Raw genomic sequence first — 26,011 nt, 5'->3', positions numbered from 1 at the left:
CATATGTAGTTTTTCATACCCCTACTCATCCTTGTTGACTTTCTATGGCGGGGCTAACAGTTTCTTACACAAACTCTTTTAGGAAACAAAGGGAGAAAAGACTTTCTGACTTATTTAAAAAGAAAATTGTGGTAAAAAACATATTTACCATTTTAACATGTACAATTAGGGGCTTCCCAGGTGGCGCTAGTGGTAAAAAACCTCCCTGCCGAAGCAGGAGACACAAGAGACGTGGGTTTGATCCTTGGGTCAGGAGGATCCCCTGGAGAAGGTCATGACAACCCACTCCAGTATTCTTACCTGAAGAGTCCCATGGACAGAGGAGCCTGGTGGGCTATGGTCAATGGGGGTCACAAGGAGTCAGATACAACATAAGCGATTTAGCATGCATGCACGCAATGTGTACAATTCACTGGCATTAGGTGCATTATAAGAATGTTGTATAACCACTGCCATGCTCTAGTTCCACAACTTTTCACTACTATAAATGGAAACCCTGTACCAAGTAAGCAGTCATTCTCCATTTTCCCTTCCCCCACACCCCCTGTGAACCGCTTAATGTCCTTTGTCTATTTTGGGTAGTTATATAAATAGAATCATATAACATGATTCCATCAACATGGTCTTTTGTGTCTGACTACTTTCACTGAGCAAGATGTCATTGAGGTATATCCACACTGTAGCATGGATAAGAAGTTTATTCTTTCCTATGGTTAAATTATATTCTACTGTATGGATTTTTTGCATTTTGTTTCATCTGTTCATGGACATTTGGGTTCCTCCCACCTTTTGCATATTATGAATAGAGCTGTTATGATAACATGTGTGTAAGATTTGCTTGAAAGCATTTGAGTGGAACTGACAAGTTTTGTGGTAATTCTGTGTTCAGTATTGAAGAATTATCAAAGTGTTTTCTACAATGCTTCTCAATTTTAAAGTCCTAGCAGCAATGTATGAGGGTTCTGATTTCTCTACATGTTCTCTAACTTTTCTTTTTCTTGGCATGTGTAGAAAATACATTTATTATTTTAATTTTGGGGGCATCCTTGGTATCTCAGCTGGTAAAGAAATCTGCCTGCAATGCAGAAGACCCCAGTTTGATCCCTGGGTGAGGAAGTTGCGCTGGAGAAGGGATTGGCTACCCACTCCAGTATTTTTGGGCTTCCCTAGTGGCTCAGATGGTAAAGAATCCACCTGCAATGAGGGAGACCTGGGTTCAATCCCTGGGTTGGGAAGAGGGCATGGCAACCCACTCCAGTATTCTTGCCTGGAGGAGCCTGGAGGGCTACACTCCATGGAGTTGCAAAGAGTTAGAAAAGACTGAGCGACTGAACACACAGCACATTTTAATTTTTGATTTCTTGACTATTCTTTTTATTGGAGTACAGTTGTTTTACCCTGCTATGTCAGTTTCTGCTGTACAGCAAAGTGAATCAGCCATGTGTATACATATATTTGGTGTTTCCTTGGTGGCTCAGATGGTAAAGAATCTGCCTGCAATGGAGGAGACCCAGGTTCAATCCCTGGGTTGGGAAGATCCCCTAGAGAAAGGAATGGCTATCCACTCCAGTATTCTTGCCTGGAGAATTTCACGGACAGAGGAGCCTGGAGGGCTACGGGGTCCAGTCTATGGGGTCGCAAAGAGTTGGAGATGACTGAGCAACAAACACTTTTACTTTTCTTATATAAATTGCCTCTTTTGGATTTCCTTCCCATTTGGGTCACCACCGAGCACTGAGTAGAGTTCCCTGTGCTGCACAGTAGGTTCTCATTAAGTATCTATTTTACACATAGTAATGTATATATGTAAGTTCCAATCTCCCAATTCATCCCACCCATCTCCTTTCCCCCTTGGTATCCATACATTAGTTCTCTATGTCTGTGTCTCTATTTCTGCTTTGCAAATAAGATCACCTTTATCATTTTCTAGATTTTATATATATACATTACTATACAACATTTTTTTTTTCTGACTTACATCACTCTGTATGACAATCTCTAGCTCAATCTATGTTTCTGCAAATGACACAAGTGCATTCCTTTTTATGGCTGAGTAATATTTCATTATATATATGTACCACATTTTCTTCTTTTTTTTTAAACTAGAGAGTAATTTCTCCACAATGCTGTATTGGTTTCCGCTGCACAACAACATGTATCAGCCATAAGCATATATGTATGTATATATACATACATCCCTTCCCTCTTGAATCTCTCCTCCCCCAGTTCCATCCCTCTAGGTCATCACAGAGTGCCAGGCTGGCTGAGCTCCCTGTGCCACACAGCAGCTTCCCATTAGCTATCCAGTCCACACATGGTAGTGTATAATGTCGATGCTATTCTCTCGATTTGTCCCACCCTCTCCTTCCCCCACTGTGTTCAGAAGACTCTTCTATGCCTGTATCTCTATTCCTGTCCTGAAGTATGTTCATCAGTACCACTTTTCTAGATTCCATATATATGGATTAACATACAATATTTGTTTTTCTCTTTGGTTCACCCACCTCATTTCAACAGACTCCTATCTGTTCTTTTTTATGGATGAGTAACATTCCACTGTGTGTGTGTGTGTGTGTGTGTGTGTGTGTGTGTGTGTGTATATATATATACACCTCAACTTCTTTATCTATTCATCTGTTGATGGACATCTAGATTGCTTCCAGGTTCTGGTTATTATAAATAGTGCTTCAATGAACACTGGGGTACATTGGCCTTTTTCAATTATGGTTTTCTCAGGGTATATGCCCAGTAGTGGGATTGCTGGGTAATATGGTAGATTTATTCCTAGTTTTTAAACATAATCTCCATACTGTTCTCCATATTGGTTGTATCAATTTACATTTCCACCAACAGTAGAAGGGGGTTCCCTTTTCACCACACCCTCTCCAGCATCTATAATTTGTAGAATTTTGATAATGGTCATTCTGACTGGTGGGAGTTACTACCTCATTGCAATTTTGATTTGCATTTCTCTAATAATGAGCGATGCTGAGCATCTTTCCATGTGTTTATTGGCCATATGTACGTCTTCTTTGGAGAAATGTCTGTTTAGGTATTCTGCCCATTTTTTGATTGGGTTGCTTGTTGTTCTGGTATTGATCTGGCTTGTATATTTTGGAAATTAATCCTTTGTCAGTTGCTTCATTTGTGATTATTTCCTCCCATTCTGAGTGCTGCCTTTTCATCTTGCTTACAGTTTCCCTTGCTGTGCAAAAGCTTTTACGTTTAATTAGGCCCCATTTGCTTATTTATTTTTTTTATTTCCATTACTTTGGGAGGTGGGTCAAAGAGGATCTTGCTGCAATTGATGTCAAAGAGTGTACCGCCTCAGTTTTCCTAGAAGAGTTTTACAGTTTCTGACCTTACATTTAGGTCTTTAATCCATTTTGAGATTATGTTTGTGTATGATGTTAGGAAGTGTTCTAATTTCACTGTGTTACATGTAGCTGTCCAGTTTCTCAGCACTTATTGAAGAGGTTGTCTTTTCTGCATTGTATATTTGTGTTTCCTTTATCTAAGATAAGGTGCCCATAGGTGTGTGGGTTTATCTCTGGGATTTCCATCTTGTTCCATTTGATCTATATTTTTGCTTTTGTGCTAGTACCATACTGTCTTGATGACTGTACTTTGTAATACCGTCTGAAATCCGGAAGATTGATTTCTCCAGCTCTGTTTTTCTTTCTCAAGATGGCTTTGGCTATTTGGGGTCTCTTGTGATTCCATACAAATTGCAAACTTTTTGGTTCAAGTTCTGAGAAAAATGCCATTGATAATTTGATAGGGATTGTGCTGAATCTGTAGATTGCTTTGGGTAGCATAGTCATTTCCACAATACTGATTCTTCCAATCCAATAATACGGTACATCTCTCTATCTATTTGTGCCATTCTTGATTTCATTGACCAATGTCTTATAGTTTTCTGCATACAGGTGTTTGTCGCCTTCTGTTCAGTTCACTTCAGTCGCTCAGTCGTGTCCGACCCTTTGCGACCCCATGAATCACAGCACGCCAGGCCTCCCTGTCCATCACCAACTCCCGGAGTTCACTCAGACTCACATCCATTGAGTCAGTGATGCCATCCAGCCATCTCATCCTCTGTCGTCCCCTTCTCCTCCTGCCCCCAATCCCTCCCAGCATCAGAGTCTTTTCCAATGAGTCAACTCTTTGCATGAGGTGGCCAAAGTACTGGAGTTTCGGCTTTAGCATCATTCCTTCCAAAGAAATCCCAGGGCTGATCTCCTTCAGAATGGACTGGTTGGATCTCCTTGCAGTCCAAGGGACTCTCAAGAGTCTTCTCCAACACCACAGTTCAAAAGCATCAATTCTTCGGCACTTAGCCTTCTTCACAGTCCAACTCTCACATCCATACATGACCACTGGAAAAACCATAGCCTTGACGAGACGGACCTTTGTTGGCAAAGTAATATCTCTGCTTTTCAATATGCTATCTAGGTTGGTCATAACTTTTCTTCCAAGGAGTAAGCATCTTTTAATTTCATGGCTGCAGTCACCATCTGCAGTGATTTTGGAGCCCCAAAAATAAAGTCTGACACTGTTTCCACTGTTTCCCTGTCTATTTCCCATGAAGTGATGGGACCAGATGCCATGATCTTTGTTTTCTGAATGTTGAGCTTTAAGCCAACTTTTTCACTCTCCTCTTTCTCTTTCATCAAGAGGCTTTTTAGTTCCTCTTCACTTTCTGCCATAAAGGTGGTGTCATCTGTCTATCTGAGGTTATTGAAATTTCTTCCGGCAGTCTTGATTTCAGCTTTTGTGTTTCTCATGATGTACTCTGCATAGAAGTTAAATAAGCAGGGTGACAATATACAGCCTTGACGTACTCCTTTTCCTATTTGGAACCAGTCCGTTGTTCCATGTCCAGTTCTAACTGTTGATTCCTGACCTGCATATAGTTTTCTCAAGAGGCAGGTCAGGTGGTCTGGTATTCCCATCTTTTTCAGAATTTTCCACAGTTTATTATGATCCACACAGTCAAAGGCTTTGGCATAGTCAATAAAGCAGAAATAGATATTTTTCTGGAATTCTCTTGCTTTTTCGATGATCCAGCGGATGTTGGCAATTTGACCTCTGGTTCCTCTGCCTTTTCTAAAACCAGCTTGAACATCTGGAAGTTCATGGTTCATGTATTGCTGAAGCCTGGCTTGGAGAATTTTGAGTTTTACTTTACTAGCGTGTGCTGTTACTGCTGCTAAGTCACTTTAGTCGTGTCCGACTCTGTGCGACCCCATAGACGGCGGCCCACCAGGCTCCCCTGTCCCTGGGATTCTCCAGGCAAGAACACTGGAGTGGGTTGCCATTTCCTTCTCCAATACATGAAAGGGAAAAGTGAAAGTGAAGTCGTTCAGTCGTGTCCGACTCTTCGCGACCCCATGGTCCGCAGCCTACCAGGCTCCTCCGTCCATGGGATTTTCCAGGCAAGAGTACTGGAGTGGGTTGCCATTGCCTTCTCCATACTAGCGTGTGAGATGAGTGCAATTGTGCAGTAGTTTGAGCATTCTTTGGCATTGCCTTTCTTTGGGATTGGAATGAAAACTGACCTTTTCCAGTCCTGTGGCCACTGCTGAGTTTTCCAAATTTGCTGGCATATTGAGTGCAGCACTTTCACAGCATCATCTTTCAGGATTTGAAATAGCTCACCTGGAATTCCATCACCTCCACTAGCTTTGTTCCTAGTGATGCTTTCTAAGGCCCACTTGACTTCACATTCCAGGATATCTGGCTCTAGGTCAGTGATCATACCATCGTCATTATCTTGGTCATGAAGATCTTTTTTGTACAGTTCTTCTGTGTATTCCTGCCACCTCTTCTTAATATCTTCTGCTTCTGTTAGGTCCATACCATTTCTGTCCTTTATTGAGCCCATCTTTGCATGAAATGTTTCCTTGGTATCTCTAATTTTCTTGAAGCGATCTCTAGCCTTTCCCATTCTGTTGTTTTCCTCTATTTCTTTGCATTGATCACTGAGGAAGGCTTTCTTATCTCTTCTTGCTATTCTTTGGAACTCTGCGTTAAGATGCTTATATCTTTCCTTTTCTCCTTTGCTTTTTGCTTCTCTTCTTTTCACAGCTATTTGTAAGGCCTCCTCAGACAGCCATTTTGCTTTTTTGCATTTCTTTTCCATGGGGATGGTCTTGATCCCTGTCTCCTGTACCATGTCATGAACCTCCGTCCATAGTTCATCAGGCATTCTATCTATCAGATCTAGTCCCTTAAATCTATTTCTCATTTCCACTATATAATCATAAAGGATTTGATTTAGGTCATACTTGAATGGTCTAGTGGTTTTCCCTACTTTCTTCAATTTAGGTCTGAATTTAGCAATAAGGAGTTCATGATCTGAGCCACAGTCAGCTCCTGGTCTTGTTTTTGTTGACTGTATAGGGCTTCTCCATCTTTGGCTGCAAAGAATATAATCAATCTGATTTTGGTGTTGACCATCTGGTGATGTCCACATGTAGAGTCTTCTCTTGTGTTGTTGGAAGAGAGTGTTTGCTATGACCAGGGCGTTTTCTTGGCAAAACTCTATTAGTCTTTGCCCTGCTTCATTCCGTATTCCAAGGCCAAATTTGCCTGTTAGTCCAGGTGTTTCTTGACTTCCTACTTTTGCATTCCAGTCCTCTATAATGAAAAGGACATCTTTTGGGGGTGTTATTTCTAAAAGGTCTTGTAGGTCTTCATAGAACCATTCAACTTCAGCGTCTTCAGTGTTACTGGCTGGGGCACAGACTTGGATTACTGTGATATTGAATGGTTTGCCTTGGAAATGAACAGACATCATTCTGTCATTTTTGAGATTGCATCCAAGTACTGCATTATGGACTCTTTTGTTGACCATGATGGCTACTCCATTTCTTCTGAGGGATTCTTGCCCACAGCAATAGATATAATGGCCATCTGAGTTAAATTCACCCATTCCAGTCCATTTTAGTTCGCTGATTCCTAGAATGTCAACGTTCACTCTTGCCATCTCCTGTTTGACCACTTCCAATTTGCCTTGTTTCATGGACCTAACATTCCAGGTTCCTATGCAATATTGCTCTTTACAGCATTGGACCTTGCTTCTATCACCAGTCACACCCACAGCTGGATATTGTTCTTGCTTTGGCTCCATCCCTTCATTCTTTCTGGAGTTATTTCTCCACTGATCTCCAGTAGCATATTGGGCACCTACTGACCTGGGGAGTTCCTGTTTCAGTATCCTATCTTTTGCCTTTTCATACTGTTCATTGGTTTGTCAAGGCAAGAATACTGAAGTGGTTTGCCATTCCCTTCTCCAGTGGACCACATTTTGTCTCCTTAGGTAGTTTTATTCCAAGGTATTTTGTTCTTTTTGTTGCAATGGTGAACAGGATTGTTTCCTTATTTTCTCTTTCTGATTTTTCATTTTTAGTATATAGGAATGCAAGGGATTTCTTCTATATATTAACTTTATATACAGACTTTACTAAATTCATTGATTTGCTGTTATTGTTGTTCAGTCACTAAGTCATATCTGGCTTTTGGTGATCCCATGGACTGCAGCATACCAGAGTCCCCTGTCCTTCATTATCTCCCAGAGTTTGCTCGGATTCATGTTCACTGAATCAGTGATGCTATCTATCTATCTCATCTTCTGTTGCCCACATCTCCTTTTGCCTTCAATCTTTCCCACCATCAGGGTCTTTTCCAATGAGTTGGTTCTTTGCACTAGGTGGGCAAAGTATTGGAGCTCTAGCTTCAGCACCAGTCCTTCCAATGAATATACAGGGTTGATTTCCTTTAGGATTGACTGGTTTGATCTCCTTGCAGTCCAAGGGACTCTCAACAGTCTTCTCCAGCACCACACTTTGAAAGCATCAATTCTTTGGTACTCAACCCTCTTTATGGTCCAACTCCCATATCCGTACATGACTACTGGAAAAAGCATAGCTTTGACTATTTGGACCTTTATCGGAAAAGTGATGTCTTTGCTTTTTAATAGGCTGTCCAGGTTTTTCATTGCTTTCTTTCCCAAGGAGCAAGTGTCTTTTAACTTCATGGCTGCAGTCACCATCTGCAGTGATTTTGGAGCCCAGGAAAATATAATCTGTCACTGCTTTCACTTTTCCCCCTCCAATTTGCCATGAAGTGATGGGACCAGATGCCATGATTGTAGTGTTTTAAATGTTGAGTTTTAAGCCAGCTTTTTCATTCTCCTCTTTCACCTTCATCAAGAGGCTCTTTAGTTCCTCTTCTCTTTCTGCCTTTAGAGTGGTGTCATCTGTGTATCTGAGTTTGCTGATATTTATCCTGGAAATCTTGGTTCCAGCTGAGCTTTATCTCGTCTGGCATTTTGTATGGTGTACTCTGCATATAAGCTATATAAACACGGTGACAATACATAGCCTTGTACTCCTTTCCCAATTTTGAACCAGGCCGTTGTTCCATGTCCAGTTCTGTTGCTTCTTGACCTGCATACAGGTTTCTCAAGAGACTTCAAGTGCTCTGGTATTCCCATATCTTTAAGAATTTTTCACAGTTTGTTGTTGATCCACACAGTCAAAGCGTTTAGCATAGTCAAAAAGCAGAAGTAGATGCTTTTCTGGAATTCCCTTGCTTTTTCTATGATCCAATGGATGTTGGCAATTTGATCTCTTGCAACTGTTCAGTGTACAAGTCTTGCAATCTTGGTTAAATTTATTGCTAGGTATTTTATTGTTTTGATGCTGTTATAAACAGAATTGTTTTCTTACTCCTTTTCAGTAGTTCATTACTGCTGCTGCTGCTGCTGCGTCGCTTCAGTCGTGTCCGACTCTGTGCGACCCCAGAGACGGCAGCCCACCAGGCTTCCCCGTTCTTGGGATTCTCCAGGCAAGAACACTGGAGTGGGTTGCCATTTCCTTCTCCAATGTATAAAAGTGAAAGTGAAATCGCTCAGTCGTGTCCGACTCTTTGTGACCCCATGGACTGCAGCCCACCAGGCTCCTCTGCCCATGGGATTTTCCAGGCAAGAGTACTGGAGTGGGGTGCCATTGCCTTCTCTGAGTTCATTACTAGTATATACAAATACAACAGATTTTTGTGCTAAGTTCTATTCTGAAACTCTGTTAAATTCATTTATTAGCTCTAACAGCTTTGGTGCAATTAGTTCTAGTAGTTTTTTCTTTTTTGCATTCTCTAGGATATTCTCTATATAAAATCATGTCATCTGCTAATGCAGTTTAAATTCTTCCTTTCCAATTTGAGTATGTTTTCTTTTTCTTGCCTAATTTTTCTATGTCTTCTTAAAAAATAGAAAACTTCCAGTAAAATGTTGAATAGAAGTGGCAAAAGTGGGAATACTTGGCTTGTTCTTGATCTTAGAGGGAAGTCTTTCACGACTGAATATGACATTAGCTGTGGGCTTTTCATAGATGTTCCTCATGATGTTGAAGAAGTTTCCTTCTACTCCTATTTTATTATTGTTTTTATCATGGAGTGTCAGATTTTGTCAAATGATTTTTCTGTGTTAACATGATCATATTTTTTATTTTTATTACTATGGTATTTTTATTATGAAATACCTTTTAATATGATAAGCCACCTGTATGATGAATTCTTGGGCTAAATCCTATTTGATCATGATATATAATTCTTTTAATATGCTACTGCATTCAGTTCACTATTATTTTGTTGAGGATATTTTCATCTATATTCACAATGGATTGTGGTCTATAGTTTTCTTGTGATGTCTTTGACTTTGCTTGCAGAATAATGCTGATAAAATGATTCACTCATTTTAATGAGTGAATAAGTATCCCTTCCTCTGCTATATTTTTGGGAAGAGTCTGAAAAAGATTTGTCTTAATTCTTCTTTACTATTTGACACAATTCAGCAGTGAAGCCATCCAATTTTGAGCTTGCTTTTGTTGGGGGCTTTGTGATTACTGGTTTAATCTATTTGCTAACAGGTTATTCAGATGTTTTACTTTTCTTAAGTCAGTTTTGGTACTTTGGAATCCATTTCACCTAGGTGTGTTGGCTTTTAGTTGTCTACTGTTTGTCTCAACTGTTATTTTTTACCCCAGGTGGCAGTGGTGTTTTCATTTGGCTTTCAATGTTTTCAAGGAATGTCCTACATACAGCTGCTTCTCTGTCTTGAAAAAGTTTACACCTAGGAAAAACAAAGGCGATCTCCATGTATCAGCCCTTTGGGAAATCCACAGACAGGATGAAACAGATAAACACAACTCCTTGAGAATAAGGTCTGCTTCCTCTGGGACCAGGTACTCACACCTGGAACTCGGCTGTCATCTGTAAGACTGCTGCTATGCTGTAGAAGGGAGTAGGGTGAACATAAATTAAAACTTTATAAAGTTCTCCTACCATGGTTCAGTGGCCTTTTTCCCAGTTAAGCATTTGCTTGGTTTCCATAAATCATTCACCATCTTGCAGAGCTTTGGTAATGTGGGTTCTGACAGTATGTGCCAGGTTTTTCAGTGTTTCTGGGGAGGGACAAACTCCTGGAAGTCCCTATGCTGCCATCTTGCTGACCTGCTCCTGATTCATTCATGATGCTAGCATAACTCTAATACCAAAACCTGACAAGGTCATTACCAAAAAAAAAAAAAAAAAAAAAAAAGAAGGACGTTATGCACCAGTATCTCCCAATCAGTGTAATTCATCACGTTCACAGAATAAGGAAGAAAACACATGATCATCTCAATAGGTGCAGGAAAAAAAAGACGATGAAATTCAACACTCATTACCATAAAGGCTCTCAGCAAATGAGGAGGAAACTTTCTTAACCTGATAAAGGGCATTTACAGAAAGCCTACATTTAAATCATACTTAATGGTGAAAGACAGTCTGCCTTCCCTGTGACACTGGGAACAAGGCATGAAGTCCACTTTTACCATTTTATTCTACATTGTTAATAGAATCCTAGAAAGTACAGTGAAATAAGAAGTAAAAGGCATAAAAAGATTGGAAAGAGAGTAACTGTTACGGACTGAATTGTGCTTCCAGCCCCACCCCACCCCACCGCCCTGGGCAATTCAAATGCAGAAGTCCTAACCCCCAGTACAGCTCAGAATGTGACTATTTGAAGACAGGGCCTTTAAAGAGGTATGTGCTGTGTGCTTAGTCTCTCAGACGTGTCTGACTATTTGTGACCCCATGGACTGTAGCCCACCAGGCTCCTCTGTCCATGGGGATTCTCCGAGCAAGAATACTGGAGTGGGTTGCCATGCCCTCCTCCAGGGGATCTTCCCAATGCAGGGATCGAACTCAGGCCTCCCACATTGCAGATGGATTCTTTACCATCTGAGCCACCAGGGAAGCTCTTTTAAAGAGGTAATGAAGGTCAAATGAAGTCATATGGGTGGCCCATAATCCAGTAAGACTCTGTCCTTATAAGAAAAGGGAGACACACGAAGGATGCACATTCACAGCAAACAGGGCATGTGAGGACGCACTGAGAAGGCAGCCACGTGCAAACCACAGAGAGAGGCCTCACGGGGAATGACTGGAAAGGAACACAAGGAAGCTTTCATGAATAATGGAAATGCGCTATTTCTTAACCATGTGGGTATATATAAGTGTCAAGGTTTATCAAACTGTACTCTTCAGTCCTATGCAATTTTATTGTATAAAAATTAAATCTCAATTAGAATAAAAGAAACTGAAGAAAAACCCATAGTATTCTTGGCTTTGTAGCAGTGCTTTTTAAGACCCCTACTTCACTGACATCTCTGATATTACCAATCAATCAACATAAGGGCTTTAAAGGGACCAGCACGTACACTTCTTAAACCACTAAATCATTGTAGGCACTGAGGTCAAAGATCTCATTGATTAGATCCTTGTTGTGGAAAAATAAGGCAAGGACACAGCAAAGAAAACTCATATATATACAGTTGACCTTTGAAGAACGTGGGGGTTAATCCAAGTATAACTTAGAGGTGGCCCTCGGTACAGGCAGTTCTTCCACATTTACAGATTCAACCAACCAAAGACTGTGTAGAACTGCAGTATTTACTACTGAAAGGATTCCACACGTAAGGGGATTCTGGCAGCTCAACCCTGAGTAGTTAAGGGTCAACTGTAATATATTAATTCATTAAACAAATACATTATGAGTGTCTACCATGTGTTAAGCAACATTCAAGGAGACATGGAAACAATGGTGAACATAAGGAGTGCTTATATTCTCTTGGGAGAAGACACAAAACATACATGATAAGTAAGTAAATTATGTAGTATTTTGAGATACTTCTATCACAGAGGATAGGCAATGTAGAGCCTCTGGCTTAAGAGACTATTCAATACATAGCAACTTCAGCTCTGAATGTTGGTCTCTTGTGATTGAATTTCTTTTCTGAGTGGGCTAGGCAGGATGATTTAATATACGTGGTTACATTTATTCATAGCTCTGCAGTATGCTTGTCTTCTGTGTTCTGATGATCAAAGTATCAAGTTTTAACAAATCTGTTATCTCAGATTACTGGGAACCAGGAGTAAGATATTGTGGCATTCCTTCTAATGATTAGACATATAATAATAATGCTAATAATAAAAGAAACATAAATAAATGCTCCTTAGGGGCAAGATGGAAATTGTTTCTGTACTTTAGATCATCCCACTTGCTTATTTTTTAAAATCATGACCTCTATATTAATCCAACATGGATTGCAAAGAACACTTAGATCATTGCAAGCAGGGTTTACTTAGAGGGAGAACTAGGAACTTCAGAGATTATTCCTCACTTGGGATTATTCCTTCACTTCCAGTAAAAGAAAACTGTGTTTGGAAGTCTCAACCAGTGACAGCTGCTGTATATTACATAAACTAAAAAACTTGAGAGACAAAATGCAGGGCACGGTCAATATCATCAGGCAAATCCAACTTACTCTAGGTTTAGTTCAGTTCAGTTGCTCAGTCCTGTCCGACTCTTTGTGACCCCATGGACTGTAGCACACCAGGCTCCCCTGTCCATAATCAACTCTCAGAGCTTGCTCAAACTCATGACCATTAAGTGATGCGATCCAACCATCTCATCCTCTGTTGTCCCCTTCTCTTCCTGCCTTCAATCCTTCCCAGCATCAGAGTCTTTTCCAAGGAGTCAGTTCTTGGCATCAGGTGGCCAAAGTATTGGAGTTTCAGCCTCAGCATCAGTACTTCCAATGAACATTCAAGACTGATTTCCTTTAGGATGGACTAGTTGGGTCTCCTTGCAGTCCAAGGGACTCTCAAGAGTCTTTTCCAACACCACAGTTCAGAAGCATCAATTCTTTGGCGCTCAGCTTTCTTTATAGTCCAAGTCTCACATCTATACATGACCACTGGAAAAATCATAGCTTTGACTAGACGGACCTTTGTTGGCAAAGTAATGTTTTTGCTTTTAAATATGTTGTCCAGGTTTGTCACATCTTTTCTTCCAAGGAGCAGGCGTCTTTTAATTTCATGGCTGCAGTCACCATCTGCAGTGATTTTGGAGCCCACCAAAAATAAAGTCTGTCACTGTTTCCATTGTTTCCCACCTATTTGCCATGAAGTAAGTGAGGGGACTGGATAGCATGATCTTAGGTTTTTGAATGTTGAGTTTTAAGCCAGCTTTTTCACTCTCCTCTTTCACCTTCATCAAGAGGCTCTTTAGTTTCTCTTTACTTTCTGCCATAAGGGTGGTGTAATCTGCATATCTGAGGATATTGATACTCCTCCTGGCAATCTTGATTCCAGCTTGAGCTTCATCCAGCCCAGCATTTTGCATGATGTACTCTGCATTTTAAATAAGCAGGGTGAGAAAATACAGCCTTGATGTACTCCTTTCCCAATTCTGAACCAGTCCATTGTTTCACGTCTGGTTCTAACTGTTGCTTCTTGACCTGTATACTGACTTCTCAGGAACCAGGTAAGGTGTTCTGGTATTCCCATCTCTTGAAGAATTTTCCACAGTTGGTTGTGATGTACATAGTTAAAGGCTTTGGTGTAATCAATAAAGCAGAAGTAAATGTTTTTCTGGTATTCTCCTGATTTTTCAAACTGCCAGAACTGAGTTTGAGTGTCTCCTGTGGAGGTATGGGTCAGTATTGGCCTGCCGCAGGGGCAGGGGCTCTGGGTGCAGCTACCTGGGTCACACAGCCTGTGGCATAAGCCTTCTTGGAGGAGGTCGCCATTAACCCCACTATAGAGCTGCCGAGCAGACAACCCACAAACTGCAGAACAATTATACCAAAGAAATTCTTGCACTGTTAAGGAAGTTCTGGGACCCACAACAGATTTCCCAACCTGGGGATCTGGCAAAGGGACTGAGAACCTCCAGGGAATTTGACTTTGGAGGCCAGTGGGATTTGATTACAGAACTTACACAGGACTGGGGAAACAGACTCTTGGAGGGCACAAACAAAACCTTGTGCACACCAGGACCCAGGAGAAAGGAGCAGTGACCCCACAAGAGACTGACCCAGACTTGCCTGTGAGTGTCCAGGAGTCTCTTGGGAGGCGTTGGTTGGTGGTGGCCTGCTGGCAGGGTGAGGGGCACTGAGTGAGGCAGTGGGTGCACGGGACCTTTTGAAGGAGGGCGCCATTATCTTAATTACCTCCACCATAGTTTGGTCTCAGGTCAAACAGGGAGGGAACACAACCCCGCCCATCAGCAGAAAATTGGATTAAAGATTTAGAACAAGATCCATTAGAACAAGACCCAGTTTCCTCCAGTCAGTCTCTCCCAACAGGAAGCTTCCATAAGCCTTTTATCCATATCAGTTAGAGGACATACAGAATGAAAACCACAGTCAGTCTAGGTTTAGCCTTTCTCAAACTCTCTTAAAGTGTTAAGGGGAATGAGAAATTGATGACAGAGAAACAAACAGGAGCTAACTCTAAATGTAGTACTGGGCTTTGGAATGGCTTTCCAGCCTGATTCAGGAATGAGAATCAGTGATTGTTTAGGAAGGAGAGGGTCTAGGCAAGCTAGGAAAGAATAAAAACACTGCTGAGTAGGGAGGAAAAAAGAAGAATGAAGAGTGGGTATTTTTAAATTTATGCTTTTGGCTTAAAAGTTCTTTTTCTTAAATTATGATTTTTTTTAATTGGAAGATAATTGCTTTACAATATTCTGTTGGCCTCTGCCAGCTTAAAAGTTCTTGATTCAAGTCTGGATTTTCCTTAGTAAGTCTCCTTGTTCCACAGAGCTCAATAAAGGCAACTAAGAACATTCTAAGCATTGATGATTGAAAAACAATTTACATCTCAAGCATAATTCTGACAATACTGTACTGTACTGATATTTTCACAATCACAAGGTTATTTCTTGAGATAAGAATCAGGCCTTTTTTTTTTTTTTAAACGTGTTTGGTATTAATAAAGTTGACAGAATGGTGAGGGGGATAGAAGAGGTAAGGGAGTAAGAGACTGATAATAAAGATTAATGGTCCTGCAGTAAATGTCCTATGTAGTACTTAATGATTAAAGGACAACAAAAGTAACAAAGGATATGAAACAGAAGAATAATATGTTTAAAAATTCAGACACGCTAAAGGGGGGAAAGCAATTAAGGAGATGCTAAACCCAGCAGTGTAACTTAGGCAATTAGTGTTAGGTCGTTGGCCTTATGCTAAACAGGGTGTCTGATCCTGCCACAGCACACCTTGGGAAAGTCCGTCTCTCACTGCAAATGCCAGTGCAATAACCTTGCCCTGTACTGTGATCTGTGTGTACCACCAGCCCTGCAACGGGCAGAGCAGCTCCAAGGGGCAACTTCAGCTCCTAGTGATCAGCTACACCATCATTGTGCTTTTCTCTCCATATTAGAATAAAAGAAGGGAAAAATACAAGACCGCATTTCTTGTGAGTAGAAGAAAAAGTTAATAATTGCTGTGAATACCTTGAAGCAGAACTCTTTTAAAAAGATGAAAAATTTTCTATTTTTCTCACTATAATGCAATAATCCTCCCCCACGACCCCTCAAAAAAGGGGGAAGGAAAAAAAAGAGTAATGAAAAAAATAAAACCATGAGTGAACTGTGCCCTGGAAACTGCAGAATTGTAACAGCTTTCTCTTGGTTAAATTGATTGGTCTAGTAACATTATAAAATGACTATTAGGATTCATTGTGCACAACAGAAAGTGCTGAAATGTCAGCAGACTACACAGCAAAAAGTAATGGGTTCTGAATCCCTGTTAGTCAAAAATGATTTTGTTTCAAATTAGAAATTGATTTTTTTGGGGGGTGGGCACAAGCCCTTTATGTAGACTTCCGGCTTCTGTAGCTGGGCCTGGGAGAGATTAACCTCCACAGCGGGGCTGGCCTGATGACACCTTTTCTCAAAGTGCCTTTTCAATTGCAGCTTTCTAATGTTGCTGTGGTCTCAGCCAATAACACAAGTTATTTGTCCCTTTGCTATTACACTAAATTTTTCTCATATTGCTATTTTATTTTAGCGCTGACACACAACACAAGTTTGTTGTCAGTTTAACAGAAGACTATGTTGAGCCTTGCAGTGTAACCGCCACAGCGATTTTGACTGGTTCTCCACTCTCCAAAGTGCAGTGACTCAGAACAGAAGAAGCCAAAAGTAAGAATGTCCCATCTCTGAAGGATGACTAATAGACAAAGTAGACAAGATTCCATCTCAGATACAAAGTCTCCTCAGTTTCATTTCTGTTTCTGGTAGCAAAGTCTAAAAAGACAAGAGTTGTTCTAAGTTGTCCTAAAACAGCAGAGGTCTGCAGAACTTTTGTCCTATATCAAATGAAATGTACCTTTGCTCTTTTTTCAAACTGTGGATAGTCTCCCTTCTGAAACTTGGACTAATTACCTTCTTTTAATTATCTGGGAGAGGACTAAATGGTTTCTAGATTAATCATAATTAAAACCAAAAACGCGACAAAGCTGGCAGTTGATGAGGAAAGGCAGGGAGTAGTATATCTATAAGATCTCATAAAAGTAAAGTATTAGTCGCTCAGTGGTGCCTGACTCTTTGCAACCCCATGGACTGCAATTCTTCTGTCCATGGAATTCTCCAGACTAGAATATTACAGTGGGATGCCATTTCCTTTTCCAGGGGATCTTCCCAACCTAGGGATTGAACCCAGGTCTTCTGAATTGCAAGTAGATTCTTTACCATCTAAGCCACCAGGGAAGCCCCAGGAAGATCTCATAAAGCACTGTACAATTCTTAAATAAATAGATGTGAGAGTGACTAGAGAGATTATGAGAAATTGGTTGGTTAACACTAGCAGTGGACAGTGCTAGCTAGGCCAGTAAAAAGAGGTAAACAAGGAGGAAATCGAGGTTAATGGTTGTGAACAGGCAAGAAAGATGTCTGGGAAAGAGGAGTGAACAGAAGTGGGCTCTGAGACCTTTTGGGGCCCTTTGCTTTCTGCACATCTTCTGACCAATGAAGCTCAGACTTGTTCCATTCTGTCCCAGAGTCCTTCCTTTAATGATTCCAGGGGAGATTAAACCAAAAGCCACTTCAGAAACAACTGGAATATGAAATTAAATTTAACTGCTTCACTTAATATTCCATATAGTTATTTATAACTGATTTCTTTTAAAATATCTACCACATATAAAATAGAAAGAATTACTGGTACTTCAAAGACTGCTAGGCAATACAGGCTTAAGACTTACGAGGTTCTGTTTTAGCCACAATGACCTCTCTTCCACCCTCCTCATATTTCCAGTTAATTGAGGATTAATTGCAGTTGTTAGAGTTTACTTTCCCAGCAAAGATTTATGTTAAATTTCTGGTCCTCTTTATTCATTTTAAGTATTATTTTGTGTCTATGACCATGCTAAAGCTGAAACTCCACTACTTTGGCCACCTCATGTGAAGAGTTGACTCATTGGAAAAGACTCTGATGCTGGGAGGGATTGGGGGCAGGAGGAGAAGGGGACGACAGAGGATGAGATGGCTGGATGGCATCACCGACTCGATAGACATGAGTTTGAGTAAGCTCCAGGAGTTGGTGATGGACAGGGCGGCCTGGTGTGCTGTGATTCATGGGGTCGCAAAGAGTCGGACACGACTGAGCGACTGAACTAAACTGAACTGAACTGATGACCATATTTACTGCTGAATAATTCTTACAGTTAGCTGTTTGCAAAAAGAGGGACACAGTAGACAGTTTCTCATGAGTCTTCTAAGAGAACTGTTGATGCAATTCACTGATCCAGGAGACGTGCTACCTGTGGCCTTGCAGGTGCACGTTGGTTTGTAACACGTTTAACTCTTGCTCCAGGGTTACAGGAAACCATCTGGAGTTGATGGCTAGCAACCACTAGCAACCTGGCCCCCAAAGCTTCCCATTTTGCTACTGCAGATGCTGAGCTCACCTCTTTGGGATCGACATGCATCTTTCTTCTGACTTGTCCACAGGGCATCATCTTCCATCTGTGACTGAAACCCAACTGTCTTCTTATCCCTTCTACTTGCTCCACTGTTAGTGGAGTCTTGGCACTTTTTGCTGGACGGTGATGTTCCATGTGTCCAGTCATCACACTCTGACTTCAATAAACTGAAAAGAATAAACATGAATGAGCTATAGAGAGCACAGAAGGGGGAATGGATCACAAAAAAAAGCATATCAATTTAGCATGAGTTGAAATGCAATTCATGGCAGTAGAAACTTTTTCTTATTTTTTTATTGATATATAATTTAAAAATTTTACTGAAGACCTGTTCTGTGTCCTGCCAAAACAACTCTGGAGTTGTGGTTCTTGTCCTCAAAAGTTTATATTTGGAGTTGGGGAAATAAGAGTCAGACTCATGAAACTGCTAATAAAGCCACAGACTATGACTAAGAACCAGAGTATCTGTAGAAATAAAAAGTGTGCTAAAACAAGACTTGCATAACTAAAATGTTTCTGAGTACTAAAAATGAACATAAGGGATTAAAATATCACCAGTTTGCTTCAAAATGCATTGGTGTTTCTCATTTTCGATTGTTATGGTATTTATTATGTACTCAGAGTATATGAGGAATAGTACTATAATGCATGTGGGAGAATTGGTCTCTGTCCTCATATAATTTCATTATAAAGTCAACAAGGCAAATATGGAGTAAAAGAAATTTTAATGAAAATAAACACACATGCATATGTTTTTCTCTCTAGTAAAATATGTTCCCACCATTAGCACAATTCCTCTTGGAACATTTTATTTTTTAGAGAGAAATGTTATCATGATGTGCATCTCTTACTATTCTACCAGTCCCTTCCTTCTAACTATCATGAAGCTCACCGCAATCTCGTGATACTTTCGTTTTGTCTTGCCTATGACCATAAACAATGTGGAAATTAAAATGAAGAAAAAGAATTTATTCAAAGAGTAATATTCTAAAAACTAGAATATTTAAACTTCCCAGAAGGAGAGGCAATCCCTAGACTGAACAAGTTGATGGAGTATTACTGGATCCATTATGAATCCCACGAGGCCCTTGACCAGGATTCAAATGACATAAACCCATCAGAGTCACTGGGCTTGTTTTGTGTGGATCAGAAATTTTCATAATGTTTGCTCACACCATAATTTATTAATAAAAGTCAATACATTACATAGCTTTATGTTCAGACTGGTATAAAGAAACTAAAACTGTTAGCAGTATGGTTTTATATGGGCATAAAGCAGTGTATTAAATTTAGGAGCTTAAATTTTTTTTTACCAGAACCCAAGGGTCACTTTTCCATATTGACCTGCTAATGGACATGTATCTTAGCTCATAAAACTTCTTTTCATGCGGCAGGAAGATAGGCAGAATAAAACTACATCATTGTGAATGTAAGATAAATTTACCTCAACCCAGAAGTCCCAAATCCTGGCAAATTCAACAACTACATCTCTACTTGTTCTTACAGTAAAGTTAACATCACCAAGACTACTGGATTCCCCCAAGTCATACATTCTCGGGTCACTCACGCTCCCAATACTAGCCAGTGTTGATCATTCCCAATACTGAATCCTCCTTCCATTTTACACAGAGGTTTGTCTGTACCTTTATTCCAAATCCCATCCCAGGAACCTGAATTCTAATTTCTCTGAAATAAAGATGATTATACAAGAACTTTCTTCTTTCATTTGCATTTACTTCCAAATTTACCCATCTACTATTCTTCTATTAACATCTCTGAAGAGGGGGCTTCCCTGGTGGTTCAGTGGTAAAGAATTTGCCTGTCAATGAAGGAGACACTGGTTTGATCCCTGATCCAGGAAGATTCCACATGCCGTGCAGCAACTAAGCCCGAGCACCACAACTCCTGAGCCTCCGCTCTGCATCGAGAAGCCACTGCAATGAGAAACCTGCATGCCACAACTAGAGACCAGTGCCTGCTTGTCACAACTAGAGAAAAGCCTGGGCAGCAACAAAGACCCAGCACAGCCAAAAGTAAAAATAAAGTTATAAAAAAAACCTCAAAAGAAAATCATGCCTTTCACTCATACTCTTGGTACCATTTGACCCATGCCCTCTGTGACTACAGCCTGCCAGTCATCTCCTTTTCTTATCACTTACAAACTTCTCTGTGCTTTCCCAGGATTACAAATAAGACTGGATGTTTCATTAAAAATCAAAACCTAAACCTAAATCCAAAAACTGTTCCCTTAAGTGGGAAAGTTATAGTAACACTCAGTGTCAGGGCACGAGGATTTTATTACAGTACTGGGGAAACTGCAAATTGGGATAACCCTTTGGTGAGTGATTTGTCACTACAAGATAAAAGTGCACCTACCCTCTTACAACTGTACTTTTAAGAAGTTACCCCACAGAATTACATAAACGACAGTGGAATTAGAAAAGTTTCTCACTCTATATACAAAAACTCCTAGAAGAAAACAGGCAGAATGATCTTTGACATAAACTGTAGCAATATTTTTTTTTTTGGATCTGTCTCTTAAGCAAAGAAAATAAAAACAAAAATAAGAAAGTGAGACCTAATTAAACTTATCCCTGGAGGAGGAAATGGCAACCCACTCCAGTATTCTTGCTTGCCCACCGACAGAGGAGCCTGATGGGCTACAGTCCACGGGGTTGCAAAAGAGTCAGACATGACTTAGTGACTAAACAACAACAGCAATTAAACTTCAAAGCTTTTGTACAGCAAAGTAAACCACTGAAGAAACAAAAGACAACCCACCAAATTAGAGATAGTTGGTGGAAATATAATCACTATTTTACAAATAACTTGGGCTTCCCTTGTGGCTCAGAATCCGTCTGCTATGCAGGAGACCTGGGTTTGATCCCTGGGTTGGTAAGATCCCCTGGAGAAGGGAAAAGCTACCCATTCCAGTATTCTGGCCTGGAGAATTCCATGGACTGTATAGTCCATGGAGTTGCAAAGACTTGGACATGACTGAGTGACTTTCACTTCAGTTCATTTTTAGATGAAACATAATCTATAAAAATTTTGAATCACTATGTCACACAGCTGAACTAATACAATATTGTAAATCAACTATACCTCAATTAAAAAAATAAATAAATGAAAAAAGAGAAAAAAAGAATGAGGTAGTTCTCTACACCACTGTGAATAAATTTCATGACACAGTATACAGTTAGAAAAAAGCAATTTGCAATAAGAGAAGGTATACTGTGATCTCATTTTTGTAAAAAAATATACAAAAATATTTTTTAAGTTCTGGATGGATAAATAACAAACCAGAGAAGTAGAAACAGAGTTACCAAGGGAAAGATTTCTATAATTTATATTTTTCTGAATACTTAAATTTCTTACAAAATGCATGTACATTTGTAATTATAAAACAAAAACTTTCACAATCTCCTTTATATTACTATAATCTCTCTCCTTCTTTGTCAAGCTTCTAGAAAATAATTTTAATAGACATGCCTACTAAAGCTATATTTTAGAGAACAAGTCTAGTGGCATTTTCTCTTTGTTACAAGACCATATTGTCATGTGACTCCTGACAACTGACTCCTTTCTTAAAACTTATTTCCCTCGGAGTTCATGACATACATTTTGATTGGTTTTCTAGTTCTAGGAGGCTGTTGCTCAGTTCTTTTATTGGGAACACTTCTACTTCCCTCTCTGAAATGCAGACATTCCTGATGATTCTGTCCTCATCTTTTTTCTCTTTCTCTGAGCGATCCTTGCCACAACATCGTATCTTCCTTCAATTATGACTTATAAATAGATTCATCTCGCCCACAATGCTCCCCAAAACTGTTGACCTGTTCCAGAATCTGTCAAAAAACTGTGAAGGGATGTCTTTTCCTACCGCTCCAAAAACCAACTCATGTTAAAGCAATAAATAATCTTTATCTTGAAACTAGTTCCTCTCTGTTTCCATTCTCATTTAATGTATCACCATCCTCCTTGTTACTAAGATGAAAAACCTCAGCTGTTTCAAATTCTGCTTTCCTTATTCCTCTCCAATAAATTGCCAAGTCATTCATTTATATATTCTTCAGATATTTATTGAGGACATACGCATATATGCAATGGGGCTAGGGCTGGCATTTATGGAAAACAAACATTTACTGGGGCCTTGTTCTGTGCTAGGTGCTGGGGGTACAAACACAAGCAAGACTGGGATCCTGTTCTCAACGTGATTTTATTGGTGGAGACAGACATGAAGACATATGCTTTTTTTGGGGGGAGGTCATGCTGTGTGGCACACACAACTTCCCCAACCAGAGATCAAACTCATGCCCCCTGCATTGCAAGTATGGAGTCTTAACTACCGGACTGATGGGGAAATGCAAAACAGATAATTTTTAATACGATATGATCCATGCTATGATTCAGGAATATGCATGCTGTTTGTTGTTGTTGTTGCTCAGTCACCCAGTCACGTGACCCCATGTGACCCTACAGACTGCAGCATGCTAGGCCTCCCTGTCCCTCACCATCTTTTGGAGTTTGCCCAAGTTCATGTTCATTTCATCAGTGATGTCATCTCGGCATCTCATCCTCTGATGCCCTCTTCTCCTTCTGCCTTCAATCTTTCCCATCATCAAGGACTTTTCCAATGAGTCATCTGTTTGCATCAGATGACCAAAATACTGGAGTGTCAGCTTCAGCATCAGTCCTTCCAGTGAATATTCACAGTTGAGCTCCCTGAAGATTGACTGCTTTGATGTCCTTGCTGTCCAAGAGACTTTCAGGAGTCTTCTCCAGCACCATAGTTCGAAGGTATCAATTCTTTGGCATTCTGCCTTCTTTATGGTCCAGCTTTTACAGCTGTATGTGACCACTGGGAAGACTGCAGCCTTGACTATACGGACCTTTGTTGACAGAGTGATGTCTCTGCTTTTCAACACACTGTCTAGGTTTGTCATCACTTTGCTGCCAAGAAGCAACTGCCTTCTGATTTCATGGCTGCAGTCACCATCTGCAGTGATTGTGGATCCCAAGAAGAGGAAATCTGTCACTACTTTCACCTTTTCTCCTATTTGCCATGCAGTAATGGGGCTGGATGCCATGATCTTAGTTTTTTTAATATTTAGTCTCAAGCCAGTTCTTTCACTCTCCTCCTTCATGCTCAAGAGGTTCTTTAGTTCCTCTTCACTTTCTGCCATTAGAGTGATATCATCTGTATATTTGAAGTTGGTGATGTTTCTATCCACCTATCTTGATTCCAGCTTGTAACTCATCCAGCCTAGCATTTCTCATGATGTGCTCAGTGTATAGATTAAACAAACGGGGTGACAGCAGACAGCCCTGTGGTACTCCTTTCTTGATCTTGAACAAATCAATTGCTCCATACAAGATTCTAACTGTTGCTTCTTGAAGAGAAACCTGGAGACACGTAAGATGGTTTCTCAGGAGACAGATGAAATGGTCTGGTACTCCTATCTCTCTAGGAGCTTTTCACAGCATGGTGTTTATGGGGGCACAAAGGCAGGGCATTTAACACTAATTGCATGACTGAAGAGAAATTCCTGAAGCATTCAAACTAAATCTTGGTGGATAAGCAGGGGATAAAGAAGGACTTCCCTGGTACTCAGATAGTAAAGAATCTACCTGCAATGCAGGAGACCTGGGTTCAATAACTGGGTCGGGAAGATCCCCTGGAAAAGGGAAGAGCAATCCACTCCAGTATTCTTTCCTGGAGAATTCCATGAGCAGAGGAGCCTGGCAGGCTATAGTCCAGGGGTTCGCAAAGAGTTGGACACGACTGAGTGACTAACACACACACACACACAAGGAAGGACAATAGGATGGAAAGATACAGTATTAGAAGGAAATGGTATTAGCGAATATACTAAATATCAAAACTTCATAATATATTTCGGGCAACTTAAAAAGTTTGGTACTGTTATAGCATCAAGTTTGGGTATTGGGTATGCACAAGTGGAGGGTGAAGCAAGACAGACGGGAACGGTAAGGTCATGAAAGGTTTGGTTTTTCATGTCATGGGGCTTGAACTTTATCTTGTCAGCAAGACGGAGTCATTAAAGGGCTCTAAGGAGAAAAATGACATGCTCCAACTTGAATTTATGAAAAATTGCCCTGGCCCAGTTTAGAGAATGCACTGGATGAGTGCGAAGGTGGCTGAAACAGCTCTGATGAGAGATGGTGCGAGTCTGAAATAGAGAAGTGGTAGAAATGGGAAGGAGGCAACTTTTAAAATATATTTAGGATTTAAAATTGGTAGAATTTGATAAGTGTCTGAATGTGAAAAGCGAGAGAGAGGAGTGACTTGAGAATGAATGGCAGAATTTGGGTGGATAAGCGGTAGAGAGAAGGTGGTGGTGGGGGGCGGGGATTACATGTAGCTTGAGGTGTCTACAAAACATCTGGAAAGGTCGTTCAAGAGAACGGACGGATCAATAACCCTGCAGCTTTTTGCTTATTGGCTGACTGACTTTAGGCTGGTGGAGTTGAGAGAGACAGAGTTGAGAAAGTACATGCTTTACTTTCAATTTTGCCTGTGAAGGAGGAGGTAAATCCATTCCTGTGAGTGAAAGAAATGGGTACTGAAGAGAAAAACAGTGTTTTAGAGCCAGTATTAAGGGAATTCAAGGTAAAATGACCAAGAACAACAATAACATTGTCCCACCATGCTGACAGCCTAACAGAATTAGAAATCGTAAATTTGCTTTGGGGCTTGGGGGCATAGATGTAAAAGCAGAGAAAGCAGCCTGAGAGCTTGATCCAGGGTTAGGATTCTACGTGGAGGGCGCTTCACACTAGAGATCAAGGGAAATTTGTATACTGATGAAAGAAGAGTTTAGGTCAACCATTTGGTCTAGAGTGTACATGCGGAAAAAAGGAAGACAAAGAGGGGACTGAAAGACTGGCAAAAAAAGGGGAGAAGTGAAGGATTTAGATGTCTCTTTAAGGTAAAACAAAGACAAAACAAAACAACAAGAAAAGCAAACAAAACTTTTGGTATAGTCTATGTGAGAAATGAAAACATGACTAGACTCAGGGGAAAGAGGTGGAGTATAAAGGGAGTACCAGTCAGCGGTTTCTGTGATGGAAACGCAGGAGGGGAGAACAAGTTCTGGACATGGCCATGGATGGCATGGCTAAAGAAAACTGGAGTGAACTGTGGAAGACAAATCTCCTTTCCTATGGCAACAGAGAGATCAACCACACGGATACTGGAATCACACAGAATGGGGTTAGGAGATGTCGCGGGGGGTGACTTTGAGACGATGATAGAAAACAAAGAAAAGGAAGAATGGGTTGTAAGACCAGATACCCTGAGATTCACATAGAAGAGGCTTGCTGCAGAGAAAATTATAGTTAAAAGTTTGAGATGTTGGTTCAATTAAAAAAACAAACAAACTGTGAGCTTAAAAAAAAAAAAGTTTGAGGTATTGGAATGAGGAAGACGGGAAATGCTGGTACTACAGTCTGTGTGGTTTGCCAGAGGTGACAGAAAAAATGGCCTGGAGAGCAGCATTCTCAGAAAAGATGCCAAATTGAGGCAGTGATTCACAGCATGATACACAGTTCAAATTATCTGGGAAACATTTTAGAAGAGTGATGGGCTATCCTTCCCACTCTTAGAAATGGAATGAATCTGTCTGGAGTGAGTCACATGGCATGCCTCCCTCTCTCCTGCTTTAAAGCGTCA

General features: G+C 40.5%; 1 protein-coding gene across 8 annotated transcripts in view; it reads right to left on the bottom strand.

The window, feature by feature from the left end:
- KIAA1328 (KIAA1328 ortholog) overlaps positions 1-26,011 on the bottom strand; it is a 479,088-nt gene that overhangs the window by 73,657 nt on the left and 379,420 nt on the right. For all 8 annotated transcript variants that reach the window (XM_044934675.2, XM_045164051.1, XM_025273267.3 and 5 more), the window contains one exon: positions 18,301-18,482. In XM_044934675.2, the coding sequence (XP_044790610.2) occupies positions 18,301-18,482 (182 nt within the window). The remainder of the gene's footprint in view (positions 1-18,300; positions 18,483-26,011) is intronic.

This window comes from Bubalus bubalis, chromosome 22, assembly GCF_019923935.1.
Source record: "Bubalus bubalis isolate 160015118507 breed Murrah chromosome 22, NDDB_SH_1, whole genome shotgun sequence".
Taxonomy (NCBI): domain Eukaryota; kingdom Metazoa; phylum Chordata; class Mammalia; order Artiodactyla; family Bovidae; genus Bubalus; species Bubalus bubalis.
The sequence above is the reverse complement of the archived record's forward strand: the minus strand, read 5'-3'. Positions and strand labels throughout refer to the sequence as shown.